A 19969-nucleotide genomic window follows, 5' to 3' on the forward strand; every position below is an offset into this window, starting at 1 on the left:
TCTTAATTTCGCGAAGGCCTGCTGTTGAATTCGGTATACTCAGCAGATATGGTTGTTGCATATATAATAGCATCTTATGAAAAACGTCGGAGCCGGAGCTACCCCTCAAATAACTGGCTCCAGCTCCGGCTCCGGCTGAATTTTATATAGAGCTCCGGCTGCAGCTCCGGTAAAAATGCACGGCTCCGGGGCTCCGGCTCCGGGCTCCGGCTCCAAAGCCCTGCTTAAAACTAATCCGCGAACCCCTCTGAACTGCAAACTGTGACGTCGAACATCATAATGCCGCAGTGGTGGGAAGACGGTTTTTCTGAGCTGACGTAGTGATCATGTCGAATTGAAATCATGGGTTGCGCCGCTGTGTTTAAGATTAACATCGAAGTTGTCATATTAGTATCGCGCATTTTGAGCAAACTGGATATGTTTTTCATTTTTACTGTAGGCTCATTTTGTGATTACCGAAATTGGTAATTAGGCCTCCACATGACCTCTTTCAGGATGATTCGTCCTCTTTCCTCAATAAATGTGAATGGTCCTCCGAGCATAGCTTACTACTACTTTGGGTCTTTGGCCACATCCGCAGGCACGTCGTCTCCTACAAATTGCGCTTCAAAATCAGTGCAGTTAGCCATTCCTAATATTAAGGCTTCATATGTGCGTACCAGCTGGTAGTTTTTACGGATTCCCCCCGGACGTGAATGACGAAACGATAAGAAATACGTAACCTATCTGACGCTCCACATCTGGCTAATGGCTTTGATAGCCCATGGCCATAAGTGATTTCGATTTCAAGACTCTCGAAAGGAATACCGCACAACGGAGAACACCTGCTCATTATTGCACACAGCATAGTAGCCTACTGAGTGCGGGTGATGTAGAGCCAACCAATGGTATTAGGTTTAACTGGCTTGGCTGAAATGGCTGCTTAGCTGGACATTCTTGTCATGTTCTGTACGTTGGGGATTATCTTGAAACCGCAAATATTACTCACGACTGTTCAATTAGCTGTTGTCATAATGGGTCTGGCGCATATTGCGCAGCTGTCAGCGATCAAAAGATAAGATCCCGGTACGTACAGTAGCAGATGCAGTTCGTCACAACGTACATTATATTTCAATATTAATTTTTAATATGTTCTGATAATAACATGTCATTATGTCGGTCTACTTGCCACTAATGCTGGGCAAAATCGAGTTCCTGTGTGATTCAATCCCGAATCCAGTATCCCTCGTTATGACTTCATAACAGTGGCCTCTGTGTGACTTCACTGACTCGGCAAGGCAGTAGCCTAGGTGACGACCACAAATTAGGTAATAGCAGTCACACACACAATAATAAGGAAATTTAGGTATTTTTCGAGAATATCTAATTTATAGCGCTCTGATAACGGTGCTGTGGGTTGTTTCACAGAAATATCGCCTCAATCAATAAGGCGCGCAAGCTCGAATAACAGGAATTGGATGCTGGGATGGTTTCCAGATCCAGGCATTCACGGCCTGAAGAATATAGCCAAACTACAATTCTCGTCCGATAACTCTCAATCTTGTGGCAACTGGCGAATTATGCCACTGCTCGTAAAATCATCTGTCGCTATATATTCTTGATTAGAAGCGTTGCAATTCCTGCTCGATTAGGCCTACTCGAATTGTGCCCAGCACCACATAATCACTATTTCGTCACGAGAATTGAATTTTTCAACCGTCCCAGTTGGACAGAAGAGGCCATGGCAGTGACGTGCGGTGAGGTTCATGGCTGGTGAAGCACTGACCCCCCCCCACACACACACACACAAGTAAAGTATAGGCTACCTGATACACAAATATGTGAACAACAACTGCAGCAAGAGAAGTGGCCAGGTGACAGCGTTTTTTCTCTGCATCCTGTTAGCCGTTGCAATTCTACATTCTACAATACATGTTTAAATTTTTCCTTTAGTGAAATATTCAGTTATTTAATACAGATTGCTCACCGAAAAACATAAAAAATATTATATTTAAGGTCCTAATTTCGGTTTTATAGTCTCTATTGCCCTTTGCTCGTCCAATCTCCTTTTTACAAAATTGAAATGGGCACTGTATTAGCAAAACTTAATATGTCACTCACTAACATCAAACATGGTTCAACGTAACTTCCGATGCGAACCATTTACACAAACGATTACGTGGCGAGATAGCGTAGTATTTTGTTTAAATATAGGGTAAAATTCGAGTGAGATACAGTAAGTCAGCACTGAAGTAACGCTCCGGCGGCTATTTCGTGAGCTGAGCCGGAAAGTTGACCTTTTTTTCAGTCTACCAACGGATAATGTGAAAGAAAAACTTTATTTCGGAATTTGAGCTGTAATGTTGACCTTATTTTTTAGTCAACCAACAACAAAGTCTGGGAAAATTTACATTTTTTTCGGATTTTACTCCAGAATTGTAAGTCGGAAAATTTTGAAAAAGTGTCCTCTTTTCACATTTTCAAAATATGGTAACCCTACACCCATGGGTTGCGGTTTCGAGTCTGACCGAGGTCGACTCCAGAATTCCTACGTAAGTGTTGGAGGTTTATCTAGGCTCCTCCTCGCCACCTCATCCGCATAAGCGATGTCTTACAAAAAGCCTGGATGTGGGCCGTACTGTAAGCCGGCAGATACGGAATAAAAACGAGCAATATCGGCCTGGTGTAAATGACCATAGCAGTCGACAAACACCATGAATACCACAGACAACACAAACGATTAGCAAATAAAGACACTGTTTCAGCATAGTGTCCTATATGGTGTCGACACAAGCAAATCGCACGGTTCAATGAAATTGTATCACGTCACAGTTTCCATTTGGCTACAGGCAATTTGACGGTGATTTTTGACCGACTTGCCGAGCATCAAATTTGATAAAACGGGTATCAATCGAAAGCTGCCGCCGTACTGATTACGAAAATATAAATTTTATTCCGCTCGCGGCCCTGGAACCCCCACAATCAGCCTCTAATTTTTGATTGTTATGGAGATTGGCATTGGGACGCAACAATGCTGTCTTGCGAAACGAGCGACGCAACAATACTGTCTGGCTCCCTTTTTCTCGAGCACCTGTCTCGTTTCGCTAGACAGCATTGTTGCGTCCCAATGCCAATCTCCATAACAATCAAAAATTAGAGGCTGATTGTGGGGGTTCCGGGGCCGCGAGCGGAATAAAATTTATATTTTCGTAATCAGTACGGCGGCAGCTTTCGATTGATACCCGTTTTATCAAATTTGATGCTCGGCAAGTCGGTCAAAAATCACCGTCAAATTGCCTGTAACCAAATGGAAACTGTGACGTGATACAATTTCATTGAACCGTGCGATTTGCTTGTGTCGACACCATATAGGACACTATGGTTTCAGCATCGATATAAGCCCGGGATTACGCAATTCACGAGCGCAAGACATGTACGACGTACGTACGTGCATCGGCCTATCATTCGCAGGGTTGCATGTATGCCGAAACTTCACACGTCGTGGTCTGTCCTTTGGCGGGATTTGTGGACGTCGCCGAAATACCGGGGCGCAATAGTCCGACCCGAGTTATAGGTATATCTCCATAACAACTGGTGTATTTGACTCATTTCCACCCATTGAAACGAACCCGAAAGCTTAATTTAGCGCAGTTTACCCCGTGAAAACCCCGGACCGCGGCGGAAATCTCATAAATGAACATACTTCCACTCACGGATTTACAGGGTAGGTGGACAACGTAATTTAATTCAATTCACAAGTTTTTGGGAATTCGGTAAATCTAAATTCAGTCTGGATTGTTGAAAACCATGTAGCTATCATCCTCATCTAATTTGGAAAAGACGATCATTTTTCATTTGTCCAACTCTGCCTACCCTCACAGCACAAAATAACAGATACACACAACTCCCTCGCGTAGCGGGACTTGTATTCAGGATCAATAGTTTTGCGTGTAAAACAATAACAAAGGTAAACAAAATACACATGTCAGCATCTTCAACAGCGCACAGATCGCCTACGGACGGGCCACGAAATATCGACACCATCGAGGATCCGACCCCATAAAGCAGGGGCCTACATTTCCCGTCATAAAGCGTATAGATATCGTCACCGTCGAGCGATCCGCACGCATGGGCGCGTCATCACTGCTCGATTGCAAAAGAACGAAAGAAATCTCAACCGTCGGTTTGAAAATACTGATTAAGCTGGTGGTGTTGACCCCAAAGCGTGAACGTGAACGACCCAACGAAAAGGCATAGAATAGGAAACAGAACATGCCCGGGAGATTTGAGTTTAGGCAAGGTTGTGTCGAAAATGGAAATAGAAAATGGAATAAGATAGATGTTAGCACGCCTCTACGTATGCAAGGTAAAAACGGGCGCTCCCACGTCCACCAATATCTTCGTAAACAGAGGGTACTTCTCGATTCCCACTATCTTTGTTTTCAAGTTGATCAAACCGTCATCTTCCCAACTGAAAAACACAAAGACACACATGAAAATCGGTCCTCCGCGGCCAAGGAACGACCTGCATTTTCCATTCATTTATACATTACAGGTAAACATCCGACTTTACTATTTTAGAGTACACCAAGCTATCAGTACAGCTGGTGGTCTCCAACTTGTTCATACCAGAGACAAGCCCCTTTCTAGTACCGTTTCGTTAGAAAATGCCTATTCCGCATCAGGCTCACACAGTAAACAGTCGTGCACACAATTTGGACCTAACATTGCATGCAAGTCATTGTCCAGCCAACACGGAGCGCAAGACTCTATCCACACAGCGACAGAGCTTTTCCGCAAAATCTATGCTTTTTGCGCTCTGCGCTTTTCGCAAATCCATTACTTTGCACAAGTCTGGCTATAATTGTACTTGTGCGCGAGAGGATCCTTGAATCGACTACAGCACTTTCGAATCAATGAATATATCGAAGTCAGAAGCGATTTGACACCGAGACATTTACTTCCATGAAATGCAACACGACAACAGCACTCCCCACACAGTGACTATATCAGCCGGAAATATTCGGGTTGATTTCAATATCAATACACGAATACTATAGTCCAGTGGTTCTCAACCGCCGGTCCGCGGACCGGTGCCGGTCCGCGACGACATTCCTGCCGGCCCGCGAGGAATATTACAATTTTATACTTTAATTTCAAGATGCAATGTTGAAGGCTTGTCCTTTGATAAAATAAATAAAACATCTAATTTTAAACTGATTCAAAACTTCGTGAAGTAACATTAGGGCTAGAAACATGTTCGATTTGACTTAAAGTACAAGACGTTTCATTTCACGACATGCGAGCGACAAATACTGAACAGATACGAGCTCACTCATCGCTAAGCAGCGCAGTTTGATCATTATTGGTTTTCGATTCATTTATTTTGTGCAGGACCGTAACTGGGGCACCTCAAACCGCCCGATTGGAGAGGGGCCGAGCTTGAAAAAGGCCCAAAATTATTTCGCAAATGAATAAGAATCATAGCGTTTTATTTGAAACTTTTTCCAACATTTTTCAATTTCTTTTCGGACTTTGCACGATTTAGTGTCCCTAAATGTCTTGCTTATTAGGTGCCCTTCTCCGAGAAATATGCATGATTTATAGGCATTTCGGCGTCAGCCAATGCCGCACAACGACGTATCCACACATAATGATGTTTAGGTTAACATATGGGACTCCGAAATTTGGGCCTAAAATTCGACCGCGAGAAAAGCGCTTCAGTCGTGAATGATCGAAAATTGTCGCCATTGTCGCGATCATGAGTATTATTAAATACGATCAAAACCCTCCAACAGTCACTCTCTAGCATCCTATAATTGCCAAAAACGGTTGCATACTTTACATTTTGGCTTCATTTCAATTTTGACAGTTCACCGGTCCGCCAGACATTTTTTGAAATTTTACCGGTCCGCGAGGCGAAAAAGGTTGAGAACCACTGCTATAGTCAATTGTATATAACGTTCTGCAGGTGCACCTCCAGGAAGCTTGGTAAACGGATATGAATTGCCGATGTAGGCATCCCGTTCACGCCGGCCATCGTTGTTGTATAGTGCGATGAATTGCCCTATACAAGGCCCAATACAAATGAAATTGCGGTAATATACCGCTGTCGACACGCGACAAAACAACATCCGTATGGAGACTAGAGCGCAAAAAATTATCTTTTATACTTAGCCAGCCGATTATATCGAGACGATATCACACTTTGTAATAAATATCGGTACATGAGAGAGAAAAATATCGGCCATTTTCGTTGACGACACAACATGGTAGTAGGGAGTCTTGAAATATCATCTGCGAATGTTACACTGGGAATATTCATCGATTTCTTTTAGCTTATAACGTGTCCAGAGGCATCCTTTCTAGTTTATTTCATGTCCTGTCCAAGCATTTCAATGGCTGTAAAGCTGCATTGAAGTATTGAAAACGCGCCTCGAGCCGTGTCATGTAGGGTTACCATTTGCCCCCCATTTTCGGGATTTTGAAAAGTCCTCCGAGGGCGCCTAAATGCCCTCCTTTTTGGCAATTCGTCCTCCTTTACAGCTTTTACAGCTAACATAGTGGACAGATTGTAGTGAGAATGGGCATAAATGACGTCAAATAGGTAATTCGTCGTTCGAACGCGAGTGACGTCCTTTTTTCAGTCGACCAACGCAGAAGGTGGCAGAAATAAAACTGTATTTCCGGAGTCGAGCCGGAAAGTTGGGCGTTTTTTTGTCAACCAGCCGCAAAGTCGGAAAAAATACCATTTTTCCGAATTTTACCCCGCAATCCTGAGTCTGAAAATTTTGAAAAAGTGTCCTTTCTCGATTTCAAAATATGGTCACACTAGTGTCATGTCTTTTGAATATCAGCTAAATCATGGCTTAGTACTGCTTTTAGTAGGGCATGGTTGAATAGATATCGGTCGGCGGTTCTATCGGCATCGATCGGGGTCGAAGGACAGAGATCGTAATACTAGCTTATCCGGAAGAACGACAATCGTATAATTAAAACTGTATCCATCGTAATGTATCCAATCTACCAGACCGAGAGCGCAATCTCACTTGTCGTGCGGAAAACAAAGAGCATTTCCCGCACGCCTGACACGCGCAACGCAAATTCGCGTCTTTTAACAGGAAGTCAAAGCTACAGCCGTCAAACAATCAATCATAGGCGACCTGCGCACAGCGTGAAAACAGCAAAACAGTCACTCAGAAACAAGATTTCGCCTCTTCGAAGTGGGCGAGTTTCTGCGGTAATCGCGTCATGGCGTTCCTGAAAATACACGTTTTCACGCCCACTGTTGATCTGGTAAGAGCAGCGTACGTGGGCGACCGCAGGCTTGGACAATATACAATTCTGAGTGTCCAATAAGACTAGTTATGGCGAAGTGCCGGTCTAATTTGGAAAAAACTGCGTAGCTGTAATTCTAATCTAATTTGGAAAAAACTACGAATATCTATAACTCTAATTGAAATCTAATTTGGAAAAAAAGTCTGTAGCTATCATTTTAATTTGAAAAAAAAACAGCGTAGCTGTGATTCTAATCTAATCTGGAAAAGCGGGGAATTATTTAGTCGTCCAAGTCTGCGTAGACGTAAATGCGACACACCGCCAAATCACGCCGGAAAGACCGGTCTAACGCACCGGTAACAGATGATACATCACACTGTTACACGCGACTTACACAAAACACCGGTAAACGCATCGAAGCGCAGCTTTAACGCACGCTACTAGGCGGCACGAATGAATAAATCGATGCGTCGTCATTATCTGTCTTGCGCAGAATAGCCTACAGCAGATATCGTATTGTAGATTTTGGTCAGGACACGCTTCTACACACCGAAAATTCGATCTCAGATAAAGTACCGCGATTTGCGTCCGTTATCGTGACGCGGCTGAAGCCGAAAACCCGTTCTCGGCAGGTCGCGAGAACGTACGCGATTGCGCACGTTCTGAGACTTCCTCGTTTCTAGTAGACTAGATCACCATCTTATTCTATATGCATTGACAGTCGTCCTTTGAGATTAGATGTTTACTAAACCAAGGCTCATACCTGTGTTTGTTTATGATTAGGGCTTGGCAAAACCAAATATCCCAACAAGAAATGCAATCTTGTGACGAAACGTGCAATTCTCGTCATTAACATGAAACTTTCGCAAGCCAACAACTCAAAATTATGTCAAGTTCTATAAATAGCAATCACTTTTCACGTGACATACGACACTAATTACGCACCAGATCACGAGCGAACTCAATGTTGACATAGGCCCGCATACAGACGGTAGTTCTTCCGGACCGGGGCCTAGCGTTGGATACCGCGGAAAAACACGACAGCGCAAACAATGGCGATTGTACACGCGCGCGCATTGTTCTCTATATACCCGTCGAACCTGAAATAGATTTTCGGGCGCGCAGCCTTTGTGATCTGCCGAACGGGGCTTGAGCAAATTTGCCGAGAGACGCGTCCATTGTAGGCCCGCGATTCGCCAGGCAACCGCGCGCTGGACTCGCAACACAATGGCCACGTCGCGCAGTTACAACCCCACCATTCTCATTCCGATTCTCGACTCGTTGCTGAGGATTACCCCTGACGAGTGTCAGCCGAACAGATTCGGGTTTGTTTCGATATCAATATAGAATTCAATTGTGTATTGAAGTTCTGTAACTACAAATCTTATATCCGTCATTTAAACCGGCTCATGCGGGTGTCTTGACATCGTGAAAAGGAAACTGGCCAGCAAATAACAACATACTACAGAATAATATATCGATATTGAAACAAACCCGAATAGCTTCTAGCCTTCTACACTGTGCCAGCCGAACATAGTCGGGTTCATTTCAACATGAATCCAATCGTTCATTGGCATACTGAAATCTTGCATCGTTACGTGTTCTAATTCATTTTCACATTTTTTATTACTATACGCGAGTAGCTGTCATGCTAATACTAATCTAATTTTGGCAATTAAATCAGCAGAGATCAGTAGAGAATTGAAAAGAACATTGTATATGAACGTTGAACAATCGTATCACCAAATACGTCATCACGAGTATTAAAAGTCGTATAATCGAGGCGAACAGATGGCTCAAGGTCAACGTATTATTTTTTGATTACACACGAACTTCTTCGGCCGGCATAAACTAGGTTGCCGCATTTTGATCAAAGTCGCTCCTAGACATAGGATAACAGTTTCATCGCATGAAATCAACACACATACACACACACACACATTGGAAGCAGTTAATTCCACGCAAACACATTCACCAAAGCATATTCACGCAAGAAAACCATCCATTCCCAGGCAGTGGCTCAGACATCTTATAGACTTCTTGGCAATTCTCACGGATCGAATCGGAAAACAAGTCCATAACCTCCGCCAGTAACGCACACGCGTAATTACGCAGTAATTCGGTCATAAAATCACGCGCACCGCGTACGTCACTGGAATCAATTCAAAATAAAGTACGACAGCATTGTACACACAGAGACACAAATTCAATCCAATAATACATACACACTCAATATTCGTATGTCAATAGGAATATATTAATCAACTCATCAACTGTATATTCACTGTATTCCCATTTTGATATAAATCTATTTTTCAATCGTGTACCGGGTTACCTGAGAATCCGGTACTTTGTAAATTTGGTATTAAAAATGCAATAAATACAACACTACTATGCGAGTACGAGCGATGCATCAATATTGCATTTATATTTTCCAAATGAAGTTTTCACTGAATATGAGATTGAATTGTGATATATGACACTTGGCGAATTTGGTGCGTGTAATTTGACACTTGGATTGTATGCATTAATGTATTCGAGGAGATTTGGTTAGATTTACGGCACTCGTTCTATCACTTTTTTGATCGCGGACCCCTTCTAGTTTTGCGGGCGGCCGTGCGTACCCCCAAATTAGCAGATCTATATAAAGAGGCTATTCTATGCATAAAATAAGATAACCAATGACTGGAGGAGCATATTAATAATCTGGTTTTGTTGGTTCTTCATGTAGTTTAACATCGCTGGTGCACGCACTCTATAAAACCGCCGAAGTTTAAGAACAACCCCTGGTTTAGGGGTTAGACTAGGGCTAGATTTGGGGCACTGTACCTCCCAGGGTCGCTTCCGAGACACAGGTGGCTATTAGTTACGTACTTCTACTATGACCGCGTCGTTATTACGCCTTCACACCCCTCAGCTTTACACAGAGTCGGTAGTAACACGCAGAAAAGCGAATCTGATTTACCTGTACCAAACGAAGGCCATTTTCGGTATGTTGAGGTAATTCTTCGGATTCTGCTTGTCCCGTTCGTGTTTTATCATCGTGAATCTGAAACGTACAATTCAATCGTTGAATTTCAGGGGTAATCGTCAGCAACTCGTAGAGAATCGGAAATAACCTTGAACATCAACAATTGCACCACAAAATATCTGAAACGCAACGCGTCGCTTCGGGCTAATCGCGAGGTTTGACCGAGAATAGCACTCGGTATTTTGTAACCGTAGCCTATCATCAATAAGACTTATAACCTTAGGCTCAAAAAGGCGCGCTCGGGCGGAACGTTGCGCAGTTGTAGTACGGACGAGTAGGTTTCTTGAAAAAGCGAATTACCTTCACATAATTGAATTCATATGGAAGTTCTATACGTCCAAGACGCTCTTAAATACACCACAATAATTCCGCGTGGAACAAATCATTGCAAAATCGCATCGCCTTCATAACGAATCGCCAAAACCGGGCTATATAAATACTAGTCTGCGCTTGAGACTGCCGGGCTGCGTTCCGACATATCCACCGTATTTTCATGGCTTGCCCTTTTTACGCTATCTTGAGATACTTTTCATTCGACATTCCTTTGAATAATATATTCGTATCGAAACAAGCCCGGATATTTTTTTCGGCTGGCACCCGTCAGTGGCAGACTTGGACTACTATATAATTGTAGTGGTATAATTAGAATTAGACTAATTGGAGCGAAATGCCGTAATGCAATTTACGAAATGCTTTTGCGATGTAATTTTAATTCCAATCTGACGCGGTTTTCCTGAAAATGCTACAGGACAACTGCATGGTGCGAAACGAGCCAAGCTTGCTTTATACACATTTGCTACTCTGGTGCTTACGAGAACGAGCTATGTTTTGATATGAACTGAAATGGATTATTGCTGTTTTGATTCTGCGAATTCAGAGATTCAAATCTAATCTGGAAAGGCTGAAAATTTAATTTGTCCAACTCAGGTCAGGGGTAATAATCGAAACGGAACTAGTAGAGAAATATAATTGAAATGACTAGTGTCAGACGAAAAAAATATTTAAATGTCAATATATCATTCGACCATATACAATCTTGTGATGTTTTGCGATGAAAATAACAATAATAAACGAGTGAATGACAGCATTTCCTGTGTTAACGTGCGGCTCCACCGAAATCCAAACAATGCAGCAATACGGCCGGCAACAAGGAAGTCGTACAAATAAAGTATCCGCGATTAGATATGCGGCCACGCCAAAAGTTCCCCCGAACAATAGCCGTCTTCAAATCTAGAGCGGTCAAACGCCTTACAAAAGCCCAACCGATCGCTCCGACTCCAGACAAAAGAATAGCTAGATGTAAGTTGTGGTGGTCATAGCAACCGTCCAGCAAACACCGGATCATTTGTATACCGCCAAGAGTCTGTTTATCCTATAGCGTTGAATAAATACAGCGTGCGAGACGCGGCTTGTGTCCTCAACCCAAGCCGGAGTGATGATCACGAAACAAGGTATCTCCACATGTTATGACTAGGGCACAATGATACGAGAACTCTAATCTGCACGGAGCGTGAGAGATTATTTTTATACCATCCTTGCCCACAAGACATAATTTATTAACGAGAATGATTGTTTGGATTCATTTTCCACTGAGGAAGTCTTAAAACCTCGATTGTTCGTATCGCGACATACGAAGCATGTAGTACAGATCTACGCATGTTAGTGGAAATGACGTATTTGTGAAGTCGTGATCAACCCAAAGCATTGTTACAAAGTGCAATGAAATAGGTATTCTCGAAAAAATCCCAAATTATCTTCATGTGATGTAAAACTGGTATTATATTCTTTTGGTCGCATAAAAGGTGCAATAACAAATTGGTTTTGTACTGATTCAACCCTTAGTCGTGACAGCATGCAATATAGAAGGCGTACCTTCCCAAAGGCGACTCCGGCCTCACAACTTTATAACCTTTGTATTCGAGTCTTTTGTTGATATCGTCGTCTTCTGCACCCCAGCCCCAATACGAGTTCGGATAGCCGTTGATCTAAACATGCATAATCTCACATTTTACAGTGTAAGCATACACGTTTCGGTATATGTTATTACCAATAATACTAAACATCACATTACCGCTGTCTATATCAAAAATGAAGCAGCTTCACATTATTGTCGAGTGAGCATCCAATAACACGAGCTTGGTGTTCAACCTCATTATTTGAAAAAACATCTCAGTAACAAGTCAAAATTCGAGGTGGAAATTGAGAGCCCGAATGTAGTGGAAGCGTCGGACAACTAGAAAATTTTCAGCTTTCCAGATCAGATTATACTTAGTTTTTACCAAACTAGACGATAATAAGAATTAGAGCAACACAGTTTTCTCAAAATTAGGATAGAATTAGAATTACTGAATACGCGTAAGCATGAAAAATCGAACCAAACTCAGTTTATATCAAATCAGATTTCTTTCTCATAAGCAAGAGAATGGCAAATGACTGTACAGCAACCTTGGTTCGTTTCGCATTATACAGTCCTCCTGTAGCTATCTCAGGAAAGCCAGAAATTAGATTAGAATTCACAGAGCATTGACAGATTTCACAAATTAGATCAGAATTAGAATTAGAGCAAAAAAACGTTCAAAAATTTCGCTCTAATTACTCTGTAAGATAACTAGAATTATTTAGTCTGTGTCTGGTAATGAAATTCAATTCAATTTCAGCTCTCTCTTAGCTATCACAAATATACCGCAAAATTCGATCGGCAAATAAAACGAAATCTCATGAAAAGGGAAGAGCATCATGGTAAAGTCTATTAAACACAATTTCTAAGTCATGTACGGGGCAGAGGTCTTGCACAGTCATCAATGAGTTGAGCAATATCCCATTGCCTTTAAATCAGTACTTTTCACAAAGCCTTATCATCCTGCAACCAGGACACTGCGCGAATCATGTCATGCATGAACAGGAGAGTGTCGAATTGACCAGGAAACGAGTGGAAATCGCAGAAACGAATTCATTACATTTAAAGCCTATTGAACTGAACGTGTGAACACGTGACACCATACCATTGCACGGAAATACACCACGGTCATAACTATAGTTTGCATTCCCAGCAATAGAACTGATGTGGTATTAGGTGTAAGTCTGATGCTAGTTTGAGATTTAACTTTGGCGATCTTGCGAGAGAAAATGAGAATATATATAAAGCCGAAATTGGCAGTTTAACTTTGGTCTAGAAGCGGATGAATCAACATTTCATCTTTGACATAGTACCCTGGAACCAGAACTGACATATGAATAAATAAATGTGCATACAATGAGAGTGTAACGCCTTTACACTGGCAGGATTCCTCACTGACTAAATTTGAAGACCAAATAAAAAATGTATTCAAATCCATTCCAAATGTAATGCTCATGGCCAGCGGCAGGTTGTAAGCTTGTAACAATATGAATTGAAAATCTGTTTTCATATTGATAGTGAGTGGGCCAATCAAAATGCGACCCATGCATCATGCTAATGAAAGCGTGGAGCAGATCAAGATATCAAGACTGATCCTGTTGTTACAATATCTGAGTTGCTTGGAATACAAACCATCCATTGCAAAATGCACCTAATGTGAATATCACCACATTTAAATTTAGTTAATATAATACAATGCACGGCAATTTAAATCAAGCCCAAGATGTGATTATTTACGATTGCCTAAATGCTTGTACAAGCGACAGATCAAAGTATATTTTGATTTTCTGTATTTTTCGTCACATTACAATATAAGGGCATCTCTGTCATGAGCATGACATGTTTATGCCTGTACCGTAACTGATCTCGACATTGAAATTTCGGAGATTTACTGTTCCTCTATTGGCCTACGTCAAGCAAACTTGAAGATAATGAAAAATCACCTTGTGCAAGTGGAAAATGTCAAAGTAGTTAAAAAGAGGTGTTTCTCTTTATGAAAAGGAGCGTTTATAATTCTGAGAAAACTTGTCAGGCAGCCGTACTGTGTCATAAAAGAGATGGAGTGAAATTTCCTTACAGGTGAGTTTGGAAACTTTTCCAATGCAAACAAATTGACATTGAATCACATAACAGACCAATCGCGAGCAACACCCCCCAAAAAGCGACAAGCAATATTTATTGTTGTTTATGTGCGTTTATTCCAAGTGAGGGTACTCCCATTTTATAGGCTGAATCCAAAGGTTGGTTCTGGTCAAATATGACATTGCCCAATAAATGCCTATCATTCTGTTTGTGGCCTTTACAGGCTTAAAGCAAATGCTGATTCGACAGCTTGGTCGCTCAGAACAATCAATTATTAACAGAACACACGCTGGCGCAGGTCTCGTAAATGTAATGAAAGCTAATACAAAGTATTTGTCACACAGAAAACTTCAATCTACTTATCCCTATTCATAACAGTGACACTGCCATGACAATGAGTAAAATACTGTGGGTTTTGGTAGTTTCACAATACTATGTAATAATACAGAGAAACATACTAAAAAATCCTCCTCCGCCACAGTTTCTACCCATAATTGATCAAAATTTATATAAAGCTTGAAGAGGAGTGCACAAGTAGCCAGATAATTGTATCTGTATTCCTATGTTTTGAAGTGTTCAATGAACCATGCGTAACCCATCTCTCTGGGAGATCTTACTATCCAGATTTAAGCGATCATTTATGTGATTAGTGAAGTCTGCCATTGCCACTACATCTCATCTAAAAAGAACAGCACACACAAGTGGGTCCTAGCATAAATGAGCAGATAGCGCACAGCTCACTACCAGTACCAGATAACGTCACTTGTCCCACACGCATTGCGGCATTCATGATGCAAGAAGCCAACCGACTACCATCAACTCAATTTCACAGCAATAGATTAGGCAGTCTTTTTATGTGTGGTATCGCTCTCAACCTTTTTGACCTCGCGGACCAGTAAAACTTGAAAACAAACACTGCGGCCCGGTAAACCTTCAAAAATCAACATTAACCCTAAATTTAACCACGACAAATGTTTGCAACTCAAATGCAATATTGGAAACTTCATTCAATGCTGTCATTTTGATATTTTGATATTAGATATCTATGCGAAATTGCACTGAAAGTTTGTTCAAGATGAAGCTCGCGAAGTTGATAGTGAATGTTCGGTATTGTTTGGAAGAAATGCGACTTTGCTGTTTTATAAAGCCTACCGTAGTAAATATTATACTGCCAAGTGTCGCCTAATTGCTCTGTCAGATTTTGTTTATAAGCTTCTGTAGCTTTCACATACATCCTATCCTGTCCGAAATGAGTGTAATCTATCCTCAAAAACAAACTCCCCATGTAAAAATATATGTTCAAAATCTAACAAATTCAAAATTTTATGTTTCATTTCTATAATTAATGGGAAAGTGTGCAAAGTCTTGCATTTTGGAATTGAGATGTAAAAGTATAATATATTTTTGGTCAGCAGTTGAAAACCACTGATCTAAACAACTTGATCCATATATAGAACTTTACGTTACCTTACGAAATTGGCTCTCTTGAAGAGCCAACACACCACCCACAGTCATTCCGCAGCAAACATATTCATAATCAAACTTGTTGATTCTCGTGGACAAATGATCCACTTGCTTGTCTCCAGAGCATCTGAATTGAAAATGATATTTCAAACGATGAGAAATTTATGAGAGGTTTACATGGACACGGACAGGTTTATAAGGTCTTCCCGTCACTAAGATAAAAATTGTGATGTTACAAACGGGGAAGGAATTGAAAACCATGCTGGGAATTTGCATTCAAAAGACTGCTTAAAACATCTGTCTCCAGTTCTTAGATCAGAAAGCTCCAGAAAACGAAAACAAATGGCATAACAAAAAACCAGCTGATTCTCCAGGTCTATGGATGGGCTACTTGATATATCTGTCGTAATATCAACATTGAATAGAACAATGACATTGTTTTGTTAGGTTGAATCGGGAGTGAAGCTATTCAACTTGAGAAACATAAATATTTGCCAAAAGATGGATTGAAATGGTAGTCAACGCAACAAATAATAAATTTGATAACAAACCTAAGGATTAGTTCCAGATCAATGCTGACTGATATAGAAATAATAAGAGCTTAATGCAGCATTGTGAAATCCGTTTCAAGATTACTTGTGCCATGGTCATCATGAAATTAGCAAGTCAACCTACTCTAGCCAGTCTTAGTGTTCGTTTCATACAAGAAAATATTATTGTATCAGAAAGTAGCATTATCTGGCTGGAGGTGCGACAATTGAATAGAACATTGGCAAATCATATCTGTTCAATTTGGGCAAGTTATTAACTCAAGATTCCTTGAAAACGGCCTATAAGTAACACTATCAAACTAGTGTTTACGAAAAATATAATCACTGATGTTAACATTTTTGAACTATCGCATTGTGGACCTCAGTTGCAACTCTCCAGAGCCTCAATGGCAGATCAGAGCAGAAATAATAGGACATTGATTTCGCTAGAATCTGTTTGGCATCATACCATGCTTATACATACAGATACACACAGAATATTATCAATGACAGCAGGTTATGCTATTTTGAGAAAGCTTGGAAAGGGCAAACACATCAAACACACCAACCCAACGATTGACATCTGCCATTAGTTGCTGGTCACCAAAGAGTTCGCTTCACAAATGCTAGCCATGTGTATTGTAGGACTGAGATGCCGGCCTATCAATCAATCAGTCAATCAATCAATCAAGCAAGCTAGAACTTTTTCTCTCCTTATAATGACCTTATATGAAGCTGCTTCATTGAAGCACTCACCTATAAAAAATCGCAGTTGTACCTTCGTTTTGTTAAACTTACTTCATTTGATATTGTTCAGTGCACATGTTAAATTATATCCACTAATCCATAAATAATGTCATGGAACATATGAACGTTTGGAAATGTACCTTGTCACGCCCAGCTTTAATCAAGTATAAATTCTCATGACTTGCAAAAGGAAGATGTAAGAGTGTAACACGGCAATTGCACTACCTCGCAATGTCACTGAATAGCCAAACTACCACCCCCTTTATCAAAGGAGCCTTAGCACGCTTGAAATCATATTACCCGCTTCCCAATGGACAAATTAATACATCGACCAATGTAGACGCTCATTCATGCATGAAGTTCGAGCTATTGCTAATTCCTTCAAGTTCACCCACCACGTAGAATACAACCACAATAAAAATTGTTTGAATTGAAAGCTGGGGATATCAAGTGACGACACTGTGGAGTATGGAGACAACTGGCTCATTTATCATCAATTGATATGTAATTTTCAGTTTTCAAATAAACTAATCACAAGTAGGATAGGCTTTAGATCAGGAATTGTCAGTCATTATATATAAGGTATGCTTGCAACAGATTGGAATTTATAATCGACAGTCAAAAGAGACAGAACACTCAAATTTGTAAATGATTATATGCCGGTCCATTAGAATGTTTTTTCTTCCAATCTCGCATTAGAGCAAGATCATGGATAAATAGAAATATTTATTGACATTGCCAATATGATCAAACAAGTTGACCTCTTTATTAAGGTCGTAACGAAGGCTACCAATTCCACACCGAAGACCATACGCTATTTTCGTATCCACATTTTAGGATTGGACAACAACATAAAAATTCTCTTCTAACAAACAATAGACATTATTAGTAGAATGAAAGTATAGTCCGTACAAGACGCACAGAAATATAGGTTTTAGGTTTATTAGGCTAATCGGTTACGTGGGAGTCCTTACCTGTACAGTAATGTGTCATTTTCAACCAGCAAATCGACATCTTGAAATATGAAACAGTCAAAGGGTGTTCCCATTGTTCTGCCGGCCTCAGCAGCAAAATTGAATGCTGTATTCATAAGCCTGCCTTTATTAAATATCTCCTCCCCCGTTTGCTCCACAACAAATATGCTGTACCTGGGAAAAGCAGAAGCCATGTTAGATGATTGGATAGCGTCGAATAAATGAGTACCTTTTAACAAGGAAATACTGAAATATTGAACTGTACAGGGCGCATATGTAAGATCAGTGAATTGTGAGCAACAGGAAACTAGTACAATTACATGACCGAGCGTGTATTGTGCGCAAAACCAGTTTAACTTCGCATCAACTAACGCAAGGTTGTAAGATTAATGCATACCGTAGGCCTACTGGTTGAAATGCGTCAAATTTTAACGACTTAACCTGATACATTATGAATCATGTGATTTTATTGGATTTGATTTCGCAGAACCATCAAGAGGACAAATGCTGTAAATGCAGGTCTGGTAAATTGTATGAATTTTTCAAGTGCCTTCACTTGCCATTAATCATACATGAGCGCAACACCAGTTTATTGCATTCTAATAGCAATTAAAACTTTGCCTCAATCATGAGTGACCACAATCACTCAATACCAATTACCAATTTCACATCTAGATCACAAGGAATTCTATCAACTGATGCCAATGCTGGGGCAAAGTCAAGTATGCGAGTGATTTGATTCCGAATTGAGCACCAAGCTTCGAGTACAGTATTCAAGTATCAATCATTATTATATTATACGGTCATGGCCTTTTTGTAGGCCATGATACAATATATATGATAGTACGGTTAATGTGGAAGTTTTAAATATTTATCTTCTGTTGAAAGAAAAGAATGCCAGGTCTACACCCTATAAAGATGATTTACTATATTTTCGGCCATACAGATTTCATTGCACTTTGTGACAATGCTGCAGATGCTATATGTTTTGGATGCGTTGATACCGCCAATTCAGGTGTTAAGGCTTCCAAGCTAGGTCAAAGCCTCAAAACTGTAATTGCTGTCGAATCATTGCGCCCAGCCCGACCAACGACAGGATGTTGCTTACCTGATCTGCTGCCTGCGCAGGACTGGTATCAGATGTCCCAGTAGAGTACGGAGATGGTATTCCCGCCTTCGAAATGGAATAATTATCGCTATAGTCTGTTGCGGCCTGCATAACGAAGGCTGATATATATCGGCAGCAAAATCGCGACGTATCGTCGGACCCAAAAAGGTGCCGTTGTATGACGCCTCTTCAACGGGGGACGTCGAGTTCGATAATACCCAGTAATTTTGCTCTGCGTTTTCGAGGTCAACCTCAATGGAGCCTTTCAATTTCTGCTGTTCGCAGCCTTTCAAGTAATACCCATTATCGACGGGGTGAACGCTTTCAATAATAGTCCTTTTGTTAGAAACCGCTTGACTCGCGATTTTCTGTCTCGTCACTTCAATGTGGAGTCTGTTAATGGGATATAGAAGTGCGACCACAAAAAACAAGGTTGTGCAGAAAGTACGCCAGATTTTGACTTTGCAAAATATTTTCCATATTAAAGACATAGCAATGGGAATCAGCGGAAATCGAAAATGCTGAAATTGAGTCTTTTTTCCGTCAGTACACAGATGAGATGATGATTGATGAACCGCCGGGGTAATCCTACATATTCCGCAATCTAAACTAACATACCGGTAACCAATACTCTACTATGACAACCTGAAACGCAATCAGGAAATTAGAGCAACAGTACGCCTACTCAATTTCTGAAAACAGAATAGTCATCCAAAGCTAACAGTCGAATCGGAATTGACGAATGAAGGCCACTCGTAAAACAGGTTAATAATTATAGCATACCTGCAGATAATATACGACACTCTCACCTTATTAAAGCCTACATTTATACAGTTTCAGACACGTATGTACACCTGGATATATTTCAAGCTCCCAACC

At 40.9% G+C, this 19969-nt stretch overlaps 1 protein-coding gene across 1 annotated transcript; it reads right to left on the reverse strand.

Annotated features, from left to right (window-relative positions):
- Nucleotides 1-3888: 3888 nt before the first annotated feature.
- LOC145449985 (beta-1,4-galactosyltransferase 2-like) lies at nucleotides 3889-19768 on the reverse strand. Its single transcript, XM_080328422.1, has 6 exons — nucleotides 19091-19768; nucleotides 17983-18156; nucleotides 15735-15858; nucleotides 12161-12273; nucleotides 10223-10306; nucleotides 3889-4450 (listed from the first exon to the last, which is right to left on the reverse strand). The coding sequence occupies exons 1-6, from the start codon at nucleotides 19579-19581 to the stop codon at nucleotides 4333-4335; spliced, it is 1104 nt and encodes a 367-aa protein (XP_080184548.1). The 5' UTR covers nucleotides 19582-19768; the 3' UTR covers nucleotides 3889-4332.
- Between the last annotated feature and the right edge of the window lie 201 nt (nucleotides 19769-19969).

Source organism: Botryllus schlosseri, chromosome 11, assembly GCF_051294905.1.
Source record: "Botryllus schlosseri isolate E-star chromosome 11, Bs_hap1, whole genome shotgun sequence".
Taxonomy (NCBI): Eukaryota; Metazoa; Chordata; class Ascidiacea; order Stolidobranchia; family Styelidae; genus Botryllus; species Botryllus schlosseri.

Excerpts from the sequence above, each read along its gene's own strand:
- LOC145449985 (XM_080328422.1), bottom strand. The coding sequence starts at position 19,581 with ATGTCTTTAATATGGAAAATATTTTGCAAAGTCAAAATCTGGCGTACT. Across the intron at positions 18,157-19,090 it reads CTGCGCAGGCAGCAGATCAG|GTACAGCATATTTGTTGTGG; the intron begins GTAAGCAACATC and ends TGCTTTTCCCAG. Across the intron at positions 4,451-10,222 it reads ATGGCCTTCGTTTGGTACAG|TTGGGAAGATGACGGTTTGA; the intron begins GTAAATCAGATT and ends TGTGTTTTTCAG.